The 16,862-nt window shown below is 42.2% G+C and overlaps 1 protein-coding gene across 14 annotated transcripts in view; it reads left to right on the top strand.

Annotated features, from left to right (window-relative positions):
* ADGRL3 (adhesion G protein-coupled receptor L3) overlaps window positions 1-16,862 on the top strand; it is a 489,715-nt gene that overhangs the window by 389,157 nt on the left and 83,696 nt on the right. For 11 of the 14 annotated variants that reach the window (XM_030948024.1, XM_030948015.1, XM_030948019.1 and 8 more), the window contains 2 exons: window positions 7,387-7,572; window positions 10,267-10,305. In XM_030948024.1, the coding sequence (XP_030803884.1) occupies window positions 7,387-7,572; window positions 10,267-10,305 (225 nt within the window). The remainder of the gene's footprint in view (window positions 1-7,386; window positions 7,573-10,266; window positions 10,306-16,862) is intronic. The other 3 variants (XM_030948022.1, XM_030948021.1, XM_030948016.1) reach the window with 1 other exon arrangement.

Genomic DNA, 16,862 nt, shown 5'->3' with positions numbered 1-16,862 from the left:
AGTGAGGGGCCCAGAACTGGACACAGCACTCTGGATGTGGCTTCACCAGTGCCCAGTACAGGGGGACAATCACTGCCCCAGCCCAGCTGGCCACGCTGTTCCTGAAACAGGCCAGGATGCCATTGGCCTTCTTGGCCACCTGGGCTCACAGCTGGCTCTTGTTTTCTGCTGGGCAGCTTTCCAGTTACTCTTCCCCAGCCTGTAGTGCTACATGGGGTTGTTGTGACCCAAGGGCAGGACCTGCACTTGGCCATATTGAACCTCATACCATTGGCCCTGGCCCATCGGTCCAGCCTGTCCAGATCCTGCACATGCCACCTGAGGGCACTCAGCATGATCTGCTCCATGATATTGCATCGCATTTTCAACTTCCAGTGCACTAGGACACCCCCAGTTAGCCAGGGCTGCTGATAAATGATAGAAAGTGGCTCAGTAAGCTCTTCTGCCAGTTCCCTCAGTACCCTCAGGTGGATCTCATCGAGCCCCCTAGACCTGTGGATGTGTAAATGGTGTATCAGGTCACTGACCATTTTTTTCCTGGATTGTGGGGGTTTTCTTCTGCTCCCCATCCCTATCTTCCAGCTCTGGGTTCTGGGTACCCTGAGGACAACCTGGGTACCCTGGTCTTGCTGTTAAAGACTGAGCCAAAGAAGGCATTAACTACCACCTCAACCATTTCTTCATTTTTTGTCACTATATTTCCGTCATATCCATTGTCTTTTATGGCAGCAGACAGGCAAAGTTCTAGCTGAGCTTTAGCCCTGCCAATTTTCTTCCTGTATAACCTCACAACATGCTTGTAGTCCTCCTTTGTTACCTGCCCTTTCTCCAGAGGCCATAAGCTCTCCTTATTTTTTTTTCTTATTCTAGCCAAAGCTCTCTGTTCAGCCAGTCTTATTCCCCACCAGCTCATCTTTTTGGTGCATGGGTATGTCCTGCCTTTAAGATTCAGTAGGATACTTATAGTAAATACAGTTTTAAATTACATATGAAATAACCAATAGCCATTTGGTTTCGCTGCCCAAGCAAGAGGCTTGAAAATCATCACTGCACTTAAAGATGGAGGCTGACTCATCCATAAATCAAACACTGGTTTCTAGCATCCCTGCTGTGAATGGGATGCTTCCCAAAGCTTGCAGATTTGCTCCAGCACCTCTCTGAAGATGAAAATGGAGCCTTCTGCCTCTGAGTCAAGGCAGCTTCTCTTCCTTCTGCTGTGGGGACAGCTAGAGGGAGCAGTAAGCCAGCTGTGCTGTGAGGACAGGGCTGGTTACACCCTGCATCCCCAGCTCTCCTGGTCACTCAGCCCACTGCAGCTGCAGCGCAGCTGACAAAATGGGTAAAAGTACTTCTTTGTCAGCCAGGGTTCATACCTGGTCAGCGTGTCTTCATTCCTAATCTGCTTTGTCTCCCAAAAATCTGACATCTGCAGGATCCAAACTGCTCAGGAAGAATGGGGATGGGTCCCCTGGAGGGATTTCAGCCAAGCCAGAAGGGATAGTAGGGAAATTCTGTATTGCTTTCATATCTGTGTAGTGAAGTAAGAATGATTACTTACTTCTTCTCCTTCTCCTGCTGTGCTCAAACTGTAGATTGGGTGTTTGCCTGCTTGCATCATGGTATTAGGTTTTACAGCCGTTTCCTAGCTTCCATTAGAGTTATTGTGCTTGATGGAAGATCAGAACAAATGTTCTCCTCAGCAATTCATTGGCCTCCTGACGTTTACTTTAACTTTATTGTTGGTGCCTACCATGCCCTCGTAACGGAGCGGGAGAATGAACTTGCCAGTGCGATTGAATTATGCACTGCTACCCAGCTTATTTCTAGAGTCAAGCAGCAACAGGAAGCAAAAAGGTCAGCTTTGGATACATTGCATCATCCTGATCATGAGGTCACACGTTCAGTCTCAGCCTGTTTGTTTTGTTTCTTGCTTTTATCAGTGCCATCCTTAGTGCAGCCTGTGGCTTGCCTGAAGACGTCTCTTCCTTGCTGCAGCTTTCAGCTGTGGGTGCTGCCTGGGAGGACAGGCACTGCTCTGCTCAGGTTCAAACCTCTGGAAGAGAAGAGGCCTCTTTTGTAGCAGAACAGAAAAATTTGTGCCCTTCACGAATGCACAGAAAGCCTCAATCTGTAAATCTAAAGTTTGTGCCTCCCATGCCCTCCTTAGTGGCCTGGATCATGTACTCCCAAAGAGCAGATGAACCTTAGGATTTGTAGCACCTTCCTGAAGTCTTGTAGATCTGCTTGGGTGTGTGTTACAGGGAGAGTGAGGTTTTGTGGAGGACATCCCCACATTGTTGTGTCCAGATCTGAGGGTGTAGTTGCAGTCGTGATGACAGTACAAAGAAATCCTCCATCCAGGTTGCTTTTGGTAGTCGTTTTCAGAGCACCATCATTAATTGGATGGAGTAGATGCCACAGAGGGTGGCTTATTAAAGGGTCATTAAATGCAGTTTAAGTTGGTTGAATACCGTAGTTTCATAGCCACTTTTTCAGTTCTCTGGGTCTGCTGTACTCTATGGAGAGCATTGTCTCTTCTCCCAGACAGCTGGCAAAAGGAAAAGAGGACACAAACTGCGCCAGGGAAGGTTTAGGGTTTTGCATCAGGAGGCATTTCTTCGTAGAAAGGATGATTAGACTCTGGACTGGGCTGCCCAGGGAGGTAGTAGAGTCACTGTGTCTGGAGCTGTTTAAGGAAAGGCTGGATGTGGTGCTCAGTGCCAAGGTCTTTCTGACATTTTGGTGTTTGGTCATAGGTTGGAATTGGTAATTTTAGAGATTTTTTTCCAACCTAAATGATTCTGTGATTCAGAAATAAAAAAGGAAAGGATGGTAGATATGCTCTGACTCTTTTCTCTGAATGCAGACACATATATTTAAATTCCTACCAGGGAAGGAAAAATGCCATGAAAGCTTTGCAGTGTCAGAAGTTAGCCCACAGCCCCTCTTACAGGCTTGCTACCTGACTGCTGGGAGCTAATGGTGCCTGGTGAAACCTGTCAGATGTTTGTTCCTCCAGAAAACAGCATCAACTTTGTGGTCTTTCCAGCTGACCAGTCCATCTCTATGTTACTGTTTTTAAAAATCATAGTTCAGTCTTTTATGCCATCTTTTTATTTTTTATATCAGTTTGCCTCTTCAGAAGACTGCAGGAAAATACTTTTGCCTTTATGACTACTGGTGTTTTTGTTCATCTGCTCCCTTCGCAGCATATTTCTTATTTCTTCTGAATTTTCCTCCCTAAATACTTATCTTTTTGCAATTTCATTTTTATTCTACTGTTCTCTCCTGCAGTTGGGTTTCTTTTGAGACAGGTAGGGCTGAAACAGCAAGCTCTGCTGCAAGAGAGTATTTCTTTGTCTTTCCAGACAAAACTCTCCACTTCTGTTTGTTGGAATATATAAAACAGGCAGGAAAGTATGTCCTCTCCAAAAACTATTATTTCACAGTCCTTTGACTCATGAAAAGGTGCAAGATAGTGGCACAAACTTGGAAAACGTTATCAGAGTGTTACACAGAGGGATTTCAGGTGCGCCAATGATCATTTGTAAATCTGGCCTGAATCCTGTCCTCCCAAATGGAAGAGGGGAGCAATTTTTTTTGGCAGACCTATAAAACTGTGTTTTGTATGTTGGCATTATTGGTAAGAAACATGTTTTCACTCCTTTAAATTAGCATTCCAAGACTGGTTTTAATCTGTTTGTAAAAGGTAAGAAAAAATAGACCAAAAAAACACAAAACCCAAAAATTTGGTATCAAATTTGCTTTTAACAGAATATTTTCTTTTATCCCAGAATCCTATTTAGATTTTAAATTTAATTTTTTCATAATCAGGGTAGAAAATGTTGAAAAGTAGTCTCATATCAGAGAGAGATGTATTATTTTTAATTCCCTTTATTGTTCTCAAGCCTCACAGTAGAAAGGTCAGATACTTACACGTATTTTCCCTACTTCTTAATTGCCTCTCAATATTGGTTTGAGCCATGGAGAACCTCCAGGAGTTGTTCCTGTATTCATATGTAACTATGTCAATGTTTGGGTTAAAGAGTATTACATGTTTTGAGAGAAATAACATAAATAGCTCATCTTTCATGCGGCAATAATGAAGAGAAAGACGTGGAGAAGTATTATAGGAAGGAAGTAAGTTAGTAATGCATCCTCTTGGGTAGCAGTAAGCTTTGCTGAGCATTACGTAGAATTAACAAAAAAAAAAAAAGGATTCAGTCCTGTTGTTATAAGAGACCAGATACTTACCTGGAATATTCAGTCCATTTGGGACTCATAAGAGAAGCTGGGTTTGACAGCACTGCATAGGAGACACTTCAGTTTCAGTGGAAAAAGCTCAAAAGAATTGGTGAAATTGGGATTAATGTGTCACACAACCATCATTCTAGACATCCCTCTCATGCCAGAGTGGAAAGAGTGTCTCAGCAGAGCTGTAGTGACTTGTAGCTGCACATTCTGTGTGACCGTGTGTAGGTGCAGAATTGTCAGTGCTAGGATGTAGCTTCATTACCTGCCAGCCAAAAACATTTTCCCAGAAGAATGGCCCATATGTATTTTCTGGAAACCTGGGTCTGTAAGATAACTTTGGGTAAATACTTCTGTGTCCCAGGAGTTCATAGACTCTGAGCTTTAGTCTGCCTTTTTCTTGGCCATTTCTTCCATTGCTGCCTATTTTTTGCGTTTATTTGGCTACAGTATAATTCCTCAAATTTACAGGCTTTTGGGTCAGTCCCAGAGAAAAGGTAAAGAGATAATTAGTGACCAGCTTTTATCACTTTTGCAGACAGATAGGAACAGCAGCAGCCTGCAGGGAAAGAAAACTCTTGTGTTTGCCTTTGTAGCAGCTGAGCTGCATTTTCTCTTGAGTGTGCCAGTTTGCATAGGTGTGTGGTCCAAGGGAAAATTTGAACATCAGATATTGGGTAGTGAGGTTTTGGTTTTACTGTGGTGTATCTGTAAAAAATATCTTGAACTCCCACAGTTTTCTGCAGAGCTTACGTAAACAATATGTCATGATACATGCTAAGCTTCAGCAGTGAACTGCAGAAAAATGTTGAAATTGATTTCTTTATGTAAAGGGATTTGATGCAGTCATTCTTTGAAGTTCTGAGAGCCAACAGCAGAGGTCAAAATTCAGCCTCTGTGCTGATGTGTGGCTTCCTTCAGCTGCTTAGGAGAGCAGGCAGCTGTAAGAATAGGGTCTGGTTTCTATGGCATTAGCCTTCAGTGTAATAAGAAAGAAATAATTCAGTTTTTGAATATATCTTATCATTGCTCTATTGGGAAGAACAACACATTATCTCCTTTATTTATCTTCTCTGTATCATCATATGCGTTAATTCCCTGAAGACGAGCATATGAACATCTTGAGTTAGATTTCATTAAATCAGATTGGCTTTTGCTGTCAAATTGATGGAAGTAAGTTATTCATTTATAACTCTGCTAATTGATTTACAGAGGTAGAAGCTCAGCCTATAATCTTTCCCTAGAATCTTGCTTTTATAATAAGCACCAGAAAGTGAGGGAACGAGAGAAATATCTGATTTCTAGCTGTTGGTAGATAAGACAATTGAAAATTCACATGAAAAGCACAGCAGAGTTTGCCATTGAGTCTGACAGAGAAGTGGGAACTTCATTTATGTGTCATCCTGTATAATTTCTCCTTGTCCCAGGCATATTCCACATGGATTTGCATTCCAGATCACAGACTGGTAGATAATGAATAAAAGACCAGCAACCTGCAGTGGTATTTTTGTAGTGGGATGTTCATAAAACGGAGATGGGGCCAGCTGCCCTGTCCCAAATCCCCATAGCACAGAAGAGGAAAGGGGTGCCAGATAGGCAGAGCAAAACAGAGCAAGAAAGGGGGAAAAGCACAGAGAAAAAGTGAGTTTCTCAAATAATTACACAGTAAATTTCCCTGCAGGTTTTTTGTGAGTTTTGTGGCTCAACTGGATGGTACAAGTCTTTCAGTAGAAGATTCAGCCAACTGACCTGCTGGCTTTTCCCTTCTAGGGAACCTCTGCTTGAGCCTTTTGCTCTAGAGTTAGGATGCTTTTACAGGTGCTGAGAGTCACTAGTCTCATTATCAGTCGCTAGTGTGGCAAGTGATGCTAAGTGATAATTTAGCTCCTGGTTATTAAATCAATAGGATGGAAATAGTGAACATTTTGCTCTTGTTTCTCTGGGTTACATCATCTATTTTTGCTCCTTTTACAAGGAACTCTTCTGTGCAGAAGCTGTAACAAAAATCATCTCTTTGCCTTTGCATAAAATTCTGGAATCAGAAACTGCTTTTTCTTGATAGGAGAGGCTACTCACATTGTTTTTTTCAAGTGGCACAGTAATCCAATCGGACAAGCTAATTAAAGCCTTCCTTGGCAAGGAAAACCCATGGAAAACAGTGCCCAGTGAGAAGAAATTGTTGAAGCCACTGTAGTTGACTAGAAAAACTGTACTCAAAAAATTATTCATGATCAAACCACAAAGAATCTTGTTGTAGTTGACTTTTTGGGAAATGCTTCTATTCCTTCTTCCTTCTCCTTCTTCTTCTTCTTCTTCTTCTTCTTCTTCTTCTTCTTCTTCTTCTTCTTCTTCTTCTTGAGAGGAGTTGAGCTGGTTAATGGTGTGGGGTTGGAAGGCACTGGAGTGACATGTCACCGGCAGCCAGGTGAGACATTAAGGAATTTAGAGATTTTAGAGCAGCTAAGATTTTAGTTAGAGATAAGCTTTATTAGAGTTAATTAAAATAAATGGGTAGGCCTTGATGAAGTTAAGAGTTAGTAGTTAACTAATAGTTGATTGCTTGTCAACACAATGTTTGGTTAGCTGGGTTTATAATGAAGAATATAGAAACTGATAAATAACTTTTAGGAACATAAGACAATTGTAGGCCTCCTCTGTTCTGAAACCAATTGAAGACAGGGAATGGGAGTTCTACCAAGAGTTCATTCATCATATTTGCATTGAAAAGGTAGAGAGGTCAGAACGAGGAAGACTTCATTTACTTCCTCATGGGACCCCTCCCCATGAAAGGGACCACCAACCCATTTCAAGGAACAAACTACACATGCTTAATAGCTTTTGAACTAATTACCATACGAAGTGGGGAATGGGATGTACCAAAGGTATGAATATGTATTTCTATTTTGAGTATTCAATACTTGTATAGATAAAAGGACTCTGCAATCACCTGTAAATTGCGGCGTGTATTTGGGAGCTATCCCGCACGCTGCCTGGCATCGCAATAACCATACACTTTCTAACTCTAAACTGTTAGAGAGCCTTTGTCCGTCACAGCTGGATATCAGTGCTAGATCAACATCCATATTTTTTAATAAATCCCAGGAACAACCTTTCCCTCTGCTTTGTGCCCCGCAGATGCGGTCGGGGGAGATGGCCGCCAACATCGCGCGGGAGCTGGCGGAGCACACCAGGAACCACCTGTACGCCGGGGACATCGCCTACTCCGTGTCCGCCATGGTGCAGCTCGTCAACCTGCTGGACGTGCAGCTCCGGAACCTGACTCCCGGTGGGAAGGACAGCGCTGCGCGCAGCTTAAACAAGGTGAGAGCCGCGGGGCCTTTCTAGTAATAGCCTGTCGCTTAGCCCCAGGAGTGCCTTAACTGCATTGCAGCAGGGTGGTTTCTGTGCCCGCGGTTTAAGAAGAGTTATTAGTCCTTTTGTCATTTCCAGAAGTAAATGGAATTACTACATAGCACTAAAAGTGCCAGAAGTTTCCAGTTGTGGGAGAAAACATGAGCTGTGGGCTCTGTGAGAATGCATTTAAAGCTGAAGGGTTCCTTAGTGAAAGGCCCTCTTCATCACTGAATCTGATGTAAACATATGGAATAGAACTTACCTAGCATTCTGTCTGTGAATTGTGTGGGCCTGGTTGTCAGGACAAAGAGCAGCTGGACCCTGGTGTCTATGAGCACATGGTTCTGTTGGCCACCCAGTTAAAAAAAGACACAGAATTTTGTTCTCAGCTGCATATCAGGCTCTGACAGTTCTGGCATTCATGTAAGCATGAACAGAACTTGGTCCCAAGATTACATGAGCAATAAGTGATCCCAGCTAAACCTGAAATTTTTTAGGTGTTTTATGAAGACAAATGCTTTTCAGAGATGTAACAGGGTCTTTTTTCTTCTAAGCTATTATTGTAGACTGATGCTGTTTTAAATACAAAGATCTTCAGGGTTGTTCGAGATTTCAGTCACACGGCAGCTGAACTCCTGCATCTCATGTGCTTTGCATGTGCTGTGAATTGGGTTATCCTGATGCTTTTAATTAGTGCTGCTTCTAGCCATTTTATAACAACCTAGGTGATAATTGTATTAACTGTTACATCAGCAAAACATTATTTGTTATAATCATACCATGGTTCTTTGTTGAAATGATGGTGATGTCTGACAGTATTAGGTAAAGCCAGCAATTAATGTCACTTACTAACAGGTTTCATGGTTGTAGTCTGCTTGTTCTTCTGGGTGCATCCCAGCCACACCCAACATTTCGTCAATTCAGCTTTGCAAGCACATATTTTTCATCTTTGTTTTTATCTCACCTTATGATATTTGGTTCAGTTACATGAAGTGGGGCTGTATCATGGGGGCAGGAATGAGTTACTGAGGGGAGGGGACAACTGGGCCAGGCAGAGCTCCTCGGCTCAGCTGTCACTTCTAGGGTCCCCAGTGCAGGTTTGTTGCCCCTGCCATCAGCTTTGCACAAGCAACACATACAAATCAATTGCATTCCACATTAAAATTCTGAACCACGTGAAGTCCTGCAAAACAGCGATGCGACTCAGTGATCCAAATGACAGGCTCAGTAATTTACTTGCTCTCATTCCCCACTTAATTCTTTAGAAGAGCAACTGCTCTGTGTTCATTTAAGAATGCATGAATTCAACTTGGAAATAGTATTGGGCAAACAAAAGGCAGCAGAGTTACTGCTCCATTTTCCCCTTCACTGATCAAGAGTATTTTAAAAAATAGGAAAAAAGTAATTTGCAAAGAATTTTGTTTAGTGCTGTTTAGTCAGAAAGAAGAAATAAAGTAAGCACTAGCTATTAAATATCCTTTTAATCATTAAAGGAAATGTGCTGGGGATCCGAGAGTAATCACCTGTGCTGTTTTGTACTAGTGGGTTTTTTTACAAGCTGATGTACAATGAATTGAAATAAACTGACATAATCAGAATTTTTAAAAACCGTCATCTTTCAGGAACCACTTTTCTGTCAGTAAAAGCTTTATGCTTTCCACTGGATCAGGCTTAATTAAGGTGATAATTGTTCCATTTCAGACTGGGAAGACCCCCGAGTGGATAGCTCTGTAATTTTCACCAAGGCTTTCTTTGATCTCCATTTGTTTCTGTAAAGTTCTAGTACTGGCCAGATTTACCCAGAGGAAGATTTCTACTGTTCCAAATTGATAAATTAGAAATTGAAATTAGGCATTGCATGATACCTCGGTGTATTTTGTTTATTTCAGAGCCTCAAAACTCACGAGGACAAATTTGGCTCTCAGCTGCACTAATGGGATGGCACTGCTGTGTGTTGAGAACACAAGTTGTCCTGAATCTCTGTTGACGTGCAATTTCCAACCAGGCACATCAGCAAAAACAAACCCAGCCAAGCCAGTGGCTCTGAACAGCCTGGTTTCCTGAGTTCTCATTGCAGTGATGCAGATCTCACCAATTCCAGCTCACTGCTGCAGACTGCCTGCCAAGCCCCAGGTCTGTCAGGATGGGTCTGTACAGGTCCAGGCTGTATCAGTGTGCAGTCCTGCCCAAGGCTTGCTGCCTGGGGTTGGTCCTGCTCATCTGAAGCTTGGTTATATTTCACTGTCTGACTGCAGAGCCCATGTTCCTCTTATGCGAACAATCATCAGCCTCATCCTTTCCAACCTTGTTTGACATGGAAATGTCACGTGTGATCTCCAAGCTGTAAGGAAAACATCATGTCTTGAGTATCTCTACTAGAATTGAGAGTCTTCTGCCATCTAACAGCTGCTCTTGCAAAGTTGCCAGTCTGTGCTTCACTTCACTGAAAAAGGACTAACCCACATTTCTGGAGCCAGTCCTTCCAATTTTCCACTGCTGACTAACTCACTCTCACTCCTTTAGTTTGGTTGGTTTTTCAGGAGCTGTTTCAGAGAGAAATGGGGGGTTTTTCACAGGCATTTTCTTCATATTTTTTCCCTTGTTCTGTCACTAACTTGTTTTTTCTATTCCGTCTTTAATCTGCTCTCTTTATGGACTCAGCTTCAGAAAAGGGAGCGCTCTTGCAGGGCCTATGTCCAGGTATTTCTTGTGTTTTTAATACACCTGTCCAGTTGTTTGACTGAATGACTGTGAAGTGGGTCTTGTCTCTGTGAATAATCTGATTATTACCACCTTTGTGGCAGCAAGTTCTAAGGTTAAGGTTACAGGATAATAATGTCATTTTTTACCTCACCGACCTGCCCCATTTCTCTCAGACTTGACAAAAATTTGGGACAAAATCTCTGGATCAGAAAGTGGAAAAAAAACCACAAGAGAGATCTGACAAGTTTCATCTCACCATCTGAATGAGCGGGACAGTATGGAGATAGGCAAGTAAAGAATGCAAAACTACTGCTCACAGAGGTGTCTCCAGACCAACTGGATTTTGCTTACAGCATGTCATTCATGCTGCTGCCACCTGCATTTCCTTAGTTTTCCTTCTTCCCCTTCTACACTTATAAATTAAGAGCAATTCAAAGTGGCAGCACTAAGCAGGAGGGAGGAGGTAGGATTGTAATGAAATGCAGGGTGTCTCACAGAGAGATGTTGGAAGGAGGAGAGCGCTGCAAACAGCGCATAGGGTGAGGAACATAACATCCCATGGAGGTCACCCAGGTCTGGCCTGACTTTCACAGGCTTATGTTGTGTTTGACGTGAGCAAAGTCAAGCCCCAGCATTCTGGAAAGTTCACACTTCTGGTCTTTTCAGGAGTGGGACCTCAGGTTATTTTATTAATCCTGTCACCTTGCCTTATAGCATTTGCTCAAGTGTTTTTTAATATAAACCTGTTCGTATACTGTAGGTCAGTTAATGCTGCTCTAAGAAATGTGAATGTTTTACCTTCTAATCTCTGTGTTGTGCTTGTGAATGTTGATATTGTTCTTATGGGTGGTTGATCATTATTTATATGCATATGTGAAATGTGCATAAATGAATTCTGTGTTTCTGGAGGGGGCTGTCTGTACCTGCATTTTCCTGCAAAATTCCACTTCCTACAGTCTGTACTGACTTTATTTTGTGAGCACAAATTTCATTTAGCAAATGGGATTAGATGATCTGGATTTCTAGGTTGTCAGAAATGAAACAGTACCCCTCTGTGCTGGTAGGCTGTCTTCCCTTTGGAAAATGTCACAAGATAAAGTCACATGTTCCCTTCCATATACATTAATGGATAAAGATGAGTTATGGAGTTACATATCCCTTGTCTGGGATCCCAGAGAAAGCAACTAGCAGGCATTTAAAGGAATTTAGGAAAGTTTGCAGTGCTCACTCCCAAGCTAGCTACCTTGTGTACTGGTACCACTGGAAATGTGGTGAGGCTGTTCTGACTCTGGGCTGCACAGTCCTGTTGGGGACATTGGGTGCTACCTGATCCATAGCTGTCCTTTCCCCTGGCTGCACAGGCATTCTCCACAGAGCCGATGCACACTCCTGCTCTTCTGTCTTTTTTTCAAACAGTAGTGATTGGTGAGTTTAATACACCCTACAGAAAGCTTGACCTTGGTAGAATAAAGCCTGAATACTCTGCAAAAACTTGAGCTTACCCTTAATTTCAAGGACTCCTTTCCTTTCACTTGGAAAGGTTGCTTGCATGTTTAAGCATTAATCATGCATCTACTTCTTCAGTAGATAAAAACTGATGAAAGCTCATTACTTGAGCTGTTAAGTATGGGTATGGACAAATCTGCTATATATATTGAAGGGGACAGTCCTGTAAAAGAGGGCTTGAAGAATGAATTAGATGACCTAATTGAACCTTTCCAGCTCTGCTTTGTACTCTATGGGGTAAAGTAACGTATCTCGACATATTTTCATACAGTATGCTTCCATGTGGAAAATTGTGTGGCTAAAGTCATAAAAAATCTAGTGAGGGAGAGGTTGTCTGTAATAGCAATTAGATGTGACTGCAGATAGTCCTGTTACAGGCTACTCATCCTTTACCAGGAAGTGAAATGTCTGGGCTGGCTGGGGGAATTTAGCGGAGATTTTTCAGCAGATCTTAAGAGGTGACCCCCTGGGCTTTGGAAAGTCACTGGAACATGGAAAGTCACTGGGACATGTGGCGTTGATGGCAGAGCAGTAGAGTGTTCAGCTTTGTTGACATGATCTCCTCATGCTGATCCCATTATTGTGAAGAGCATTCCAGGCTGAATTTGGCTCAGAGGGCTGGAAGTGTGCCTTCAATTCTGTGCTCCCTAGACAAAGGAAGGTGCAGTATGAAGTTTATGCGAGAGATGTCCGGGAATTGTGGATATCAAAAGTGCCATTGAGGAAAGGTGGTTTTTTTTGAAGGAGTAGGGTGACCTGAGAAGATAATTGGTAAAATCAGTCTTACTATTTTCTTTGGGCTAACCAATTTAAGTAGCCAGGACAGACCCCCTGTAGTGATTGGTGTGTAAAGTCCCCTTGAGCCCAAAATAAATTACTATAAATAAATATGCAAAGTGGATGGAGAAATTTTGCAAGTTATTCAAACATAAAACTGGGAATGCATTATCAGATTATCACCTCATCTCTTTGGGTGCCTTTAAAACAAACATGGATTTAATTTGCTCACTTTCACAGTATTTGTTGAGTTAAAAGCTCAGGGATTTTATTGCCTGGAGATAGAGGTTACAAATGCTGCTTTTTAGTTTCAGATGTGGTAAATGATCTTTTTTTGTCTCAAAAATCCAGGAAGAACCAACTCAGCAGGTGGCATGATGAATACCTGTTAATACAATGACTGGACAGTTGCTGGAGGATTTTTCAGTCATGGTGATAGCTAAGAAACTGCTAAGTGGGTTTTAATTTGTGATACTAATTAATAGTCTGCTGAAACTGAGCTGACCAAGGTGTGGCAGAGTGGCCTCAGCAAGGTGCTCCATTGGCACAGAGGGTGGCCTTCTAGAGAGCAGACATCCACATCTCCTATGCCCACCTTTCTGAAGTTCTTGCACTCTATTTTGGGAAGGGGATGGAAAAGTCATCATGTGGGAGAATGAGTCACAATGGGTGACGCATTTGATTAGCATAGCTTGGTTTGGTGGCTGGTCTGTGATATAAGCTGGTATGAATTTTCTTCAATTTTTTCAGAATTGGTGTTTGTTCATTTTCCAAAAGTTGTTAAGCTGAAGCACTGGAGTTGTAGAAAACAGAAATCACTTGCCTTTTGGGGATTGTGAAACTGGGTTTGATGTCACAGATTTCTTCCATGCCCCTCAGCAAGTGTCATGTGCTTGGTATTTCTCAGCTCCCCAACATAAAATGCCATGGAGGCAATTCTCCTGTCCTCTGGGAATGGAGGTGGGGTAGTAAAAGGCAGGAAAAAAGGTTAAGTACTCACATAATATAGTAAGTGAAGCTGTATTAAAACCGAAAACTTAAACATGGGGAAAAAATCAGAGAATTTTGCTGATTTAGTAGCTGGAAACACAGGTTTTATTAAAGGCCCATACCATACCCGTGCTTGCAGTCTCTTTATCATGTTCATGCATCTGATTGCAAAGTCTGAGCTCACCTGCTTGCTTCACTTGGATTTGTGGGCTGCAGCTCTGAGGCATCAGGAGGCCAATGAATTTCCCTGCAGTGCCAAACCAGAGGCCTCTTCCTATGTGAAATTGCATGCTGCATTTGGGATGAGGATCTTGGAAGACAAAAACTTCACAGGGTTCCCATTCTTTTGATTTATTTTATAAATTCAGTATGGGTGGTTTTAAAGCCAGAGGCTGGTGAATACAACAGATAGTGTGAATGGCAGCTTTGTGGAAAGGGTGGAAGGAGGCAGCAGAGGGTTGCTTCTGCAGCATCTTCCTCGTCTAATGGAGTTCGCTGCTCTTGGTTCCTGCCATCCTCTGAGCTGCCCTGTAAGTCAGCTTGCCCTCTTTTGTAGCTCTGCACTGGTCTGGATAGCAAATGGCAAAGTTGATGGAGGTGCCACCTGCCCCTTGGTAATTACTAGAGCTTCTGGGTGCAGGTGTCATCACAGCCACACATGAAGCTGGTGTCATCAGAGGATGGCAGGCTCCCGGTAGCAGACAGTGGCAGGAGGTTGCAAAGTTGTCCTTCTGGTTCTCCTGGAATTTTTCTGAGCACTTCTTGTTTGAAACATGAGCTGTTTGAATTGCTGCACTAAGCAAAAATTGAAAGGCTTTCCTCAGAGGATTCAAGGCATTAAGTTTAGACCTGAGCAGAAGAGACTTTTTTTTTTCTTTGCTAACCTAGTAGTTCTCATCAGATAAAAGGTGCATCTGGGACCTAGCCAGTACTATTTAAAGTGGATTAATTCTGTTTGTCCTACTTCTCTCTTGCTTGCATGATTGGTCGCAGCTTCCATGAAGACTAAACGAAAGAAACTTGCAGCTCTGAGAGAGAGCACAAATTGAATTATGCCGCGTTTGCTTGTGTTCTTGTGACCCCTCTGAACAAGAAAGACTCTAACCTCCATTTGTATAAAAAAGAGGCAAATTAATGAAGGTTTTCAAGTTCCTTGTTTGGTCACTTAATTGGCTGTATGACAAAGAGCTCTGCAGTGTGTGTCAAACAACTCTGAGAGTTCTCTGATGATTTGTGCATTGCTTGACTCCTGATGCTATTCTGCACAGCCTGTCAGGCGAGGTATCGTTGTTAAAGTGGCTGGAATAAATTGGCTAGCAGTGAGCATACAATGTTGTATATTAACTATAGCTACAGGGAGTACTTTTAGCTGCTTTTTCAAGAGATCGAGATGTTTGCCCATCAGCATCAAAGTGCCTAAAAACTTTCATTTAATATAATTAAAAGGACATCTGAAAGAAGTGTGACTCTCAGTGAGGTTCAGTGGTTTGGTAGTCCTTTGTTAAAACTCTGTGAACTTAATATACTTCACAGCTTGAAAAACCTGCACTTGATTTGTGTCAGCAAGAGTGAAACTAGAAATCCTCACCCTGCATGTTTCTGCTGCAGTGAGCCTGTTGTTAAGGGAGAGGAGGATCAAAGCCGGAGCCTTGAGTTTGTGACCAGACTCCAAAACTCATCGCATAAATGTTAAAAAGGAAGGTGACCCCATGTTCATTCACCTACAACTCAGCTACACCTATGGTTACGTTCTCACATGGCAAAACTGAGAAAAAAAATCTAGTGTTTTCTATGTTGCTCTGTGCTTACTCTCTGCTTGAGTCTGAGTCACTCTTGGTATCTGGTGTCACTAGTAAAAAGTCTGAATGTAAATTGGCATAGGGAGCAGCAGGAGATGTCCCTTTGATTTGAACCACTGGAGGAAAGGATGAGCCTCACAGACTCCAGGAGTTTTCTTGAAGGCAGTGGATATCCTGTCAGAGGCATTTTCCTTTCTTGCTACAGCCTTGCTTGCTTCCCTAGTGTAATTACTCTACCAGTTGCCTGTATAGTTTCAAATCCCAAACAGTAGGGCAGCAAATACAGATGATTCATAAATGCAGTTCTCAGCTTATTCTGCAGGGAAGATCTCATTAGATGAAATAGATCGTATGTTATTTCCTTCTTCCCAATCAATTCCTTTTATGTCAGTTCTACGGATGCCTTCTGACCTTAAAATATTCTTCCTCCTATAGTAAGTAAAGCAAAACCATAACCTGTAATTTGTAACCTTGTTCTGTTTCTCATATTGCCTATTATTTTTTGCATGCTCCCATTAGGAGATTATTGGTAGTTCAAGGCCAAGATTGCAAACCTTGCATACCTAGTAATAGACCATTAATTCCATAGTTAAGCATTTTGTAGATGGCCTAATTTTAATAAAGGTCAGTGCCTTTCTTCTCACTACAGTGAGTTCTCAGCACTGCTGGAATTCAGGCCATTTCTGAGTCAGTACAGTTCCTGTAGCCACAGCATAAACATTTTCTGTGTAGTTGAAGAGAGAGGGTTGCATGCTCTCTCTTGGGAGCCTTTGCTCTCAATCTGTGGAGCAATTTTAGTAATTCCTCTGCATGGTCATGGGAAGTTCTCTTCTTGCCTTTGCCATGAGTTGCAATGGCTTTGTCTCAGTTCACCAAAACTGATACCATCTGTTGCCAATCACCACTCTGGTACCAGATGTAGGCTAGTGCTTCTGGCTTAGTTTTGAAGGCAGAAGCAAAGATTAGCAGTAGATATTCTAATGATTTATTTATTTTCAAGCACTCACTGTGACTGAGCTCCTTTCAGTCTGAATATGTTTGTCCATTCCACTGAATGTTTCAACAGTTTTGTGATGACAGTGTTGGTTTTTAAAAAACACTAGACAGTGGCTGGACTTCCTTGTAAGAAATTGTCTCCATTGTGCTTACTGATGCTTTGACCAGAGACAAATTTTGATTTTGAATTAAAAGAATAAATGTCAAGGAAAAAAATCATCCAAGAGTGAAGAGCCTTGTCAGACAGATTTGAAGGCACTTTTCAGCTAAGAAGTAGGATTTAAAGCCGTCATGTAGCCAAATGACATTTTCCTTGTTTAGGAAGCTTGAAGAAATGACATGTGCATCTCTTTTTGTCCTCAAGTCCCACACAGCGGATGAGTGTAATCATTTGATTGATTAACCCTGTGTAGTGGGATTGAGGTGCTGTTCATTTGCCATTCTAAAAAGATATGTCATTTCCTCAACTGGTCCCTCTCAATGCAA

The sequence above is a fragment of the Camarhynchus parvulus genome, chromosome 4 (assembly GCF_901933205.1).
Source record: "Camarhynchus parvulus chromosome 4, STF_HiC, whole genome shotgun sequence".
Lineage (NCBI taxonomy): Eukaryota > Metazoa > Chordata > Aves > Passeriformes > Thraupidae > Camarhynchus > Camarhynchus parvulus.
This window is presented reverse-complemented; position numbering and strand designations above follow the sequence as displayed.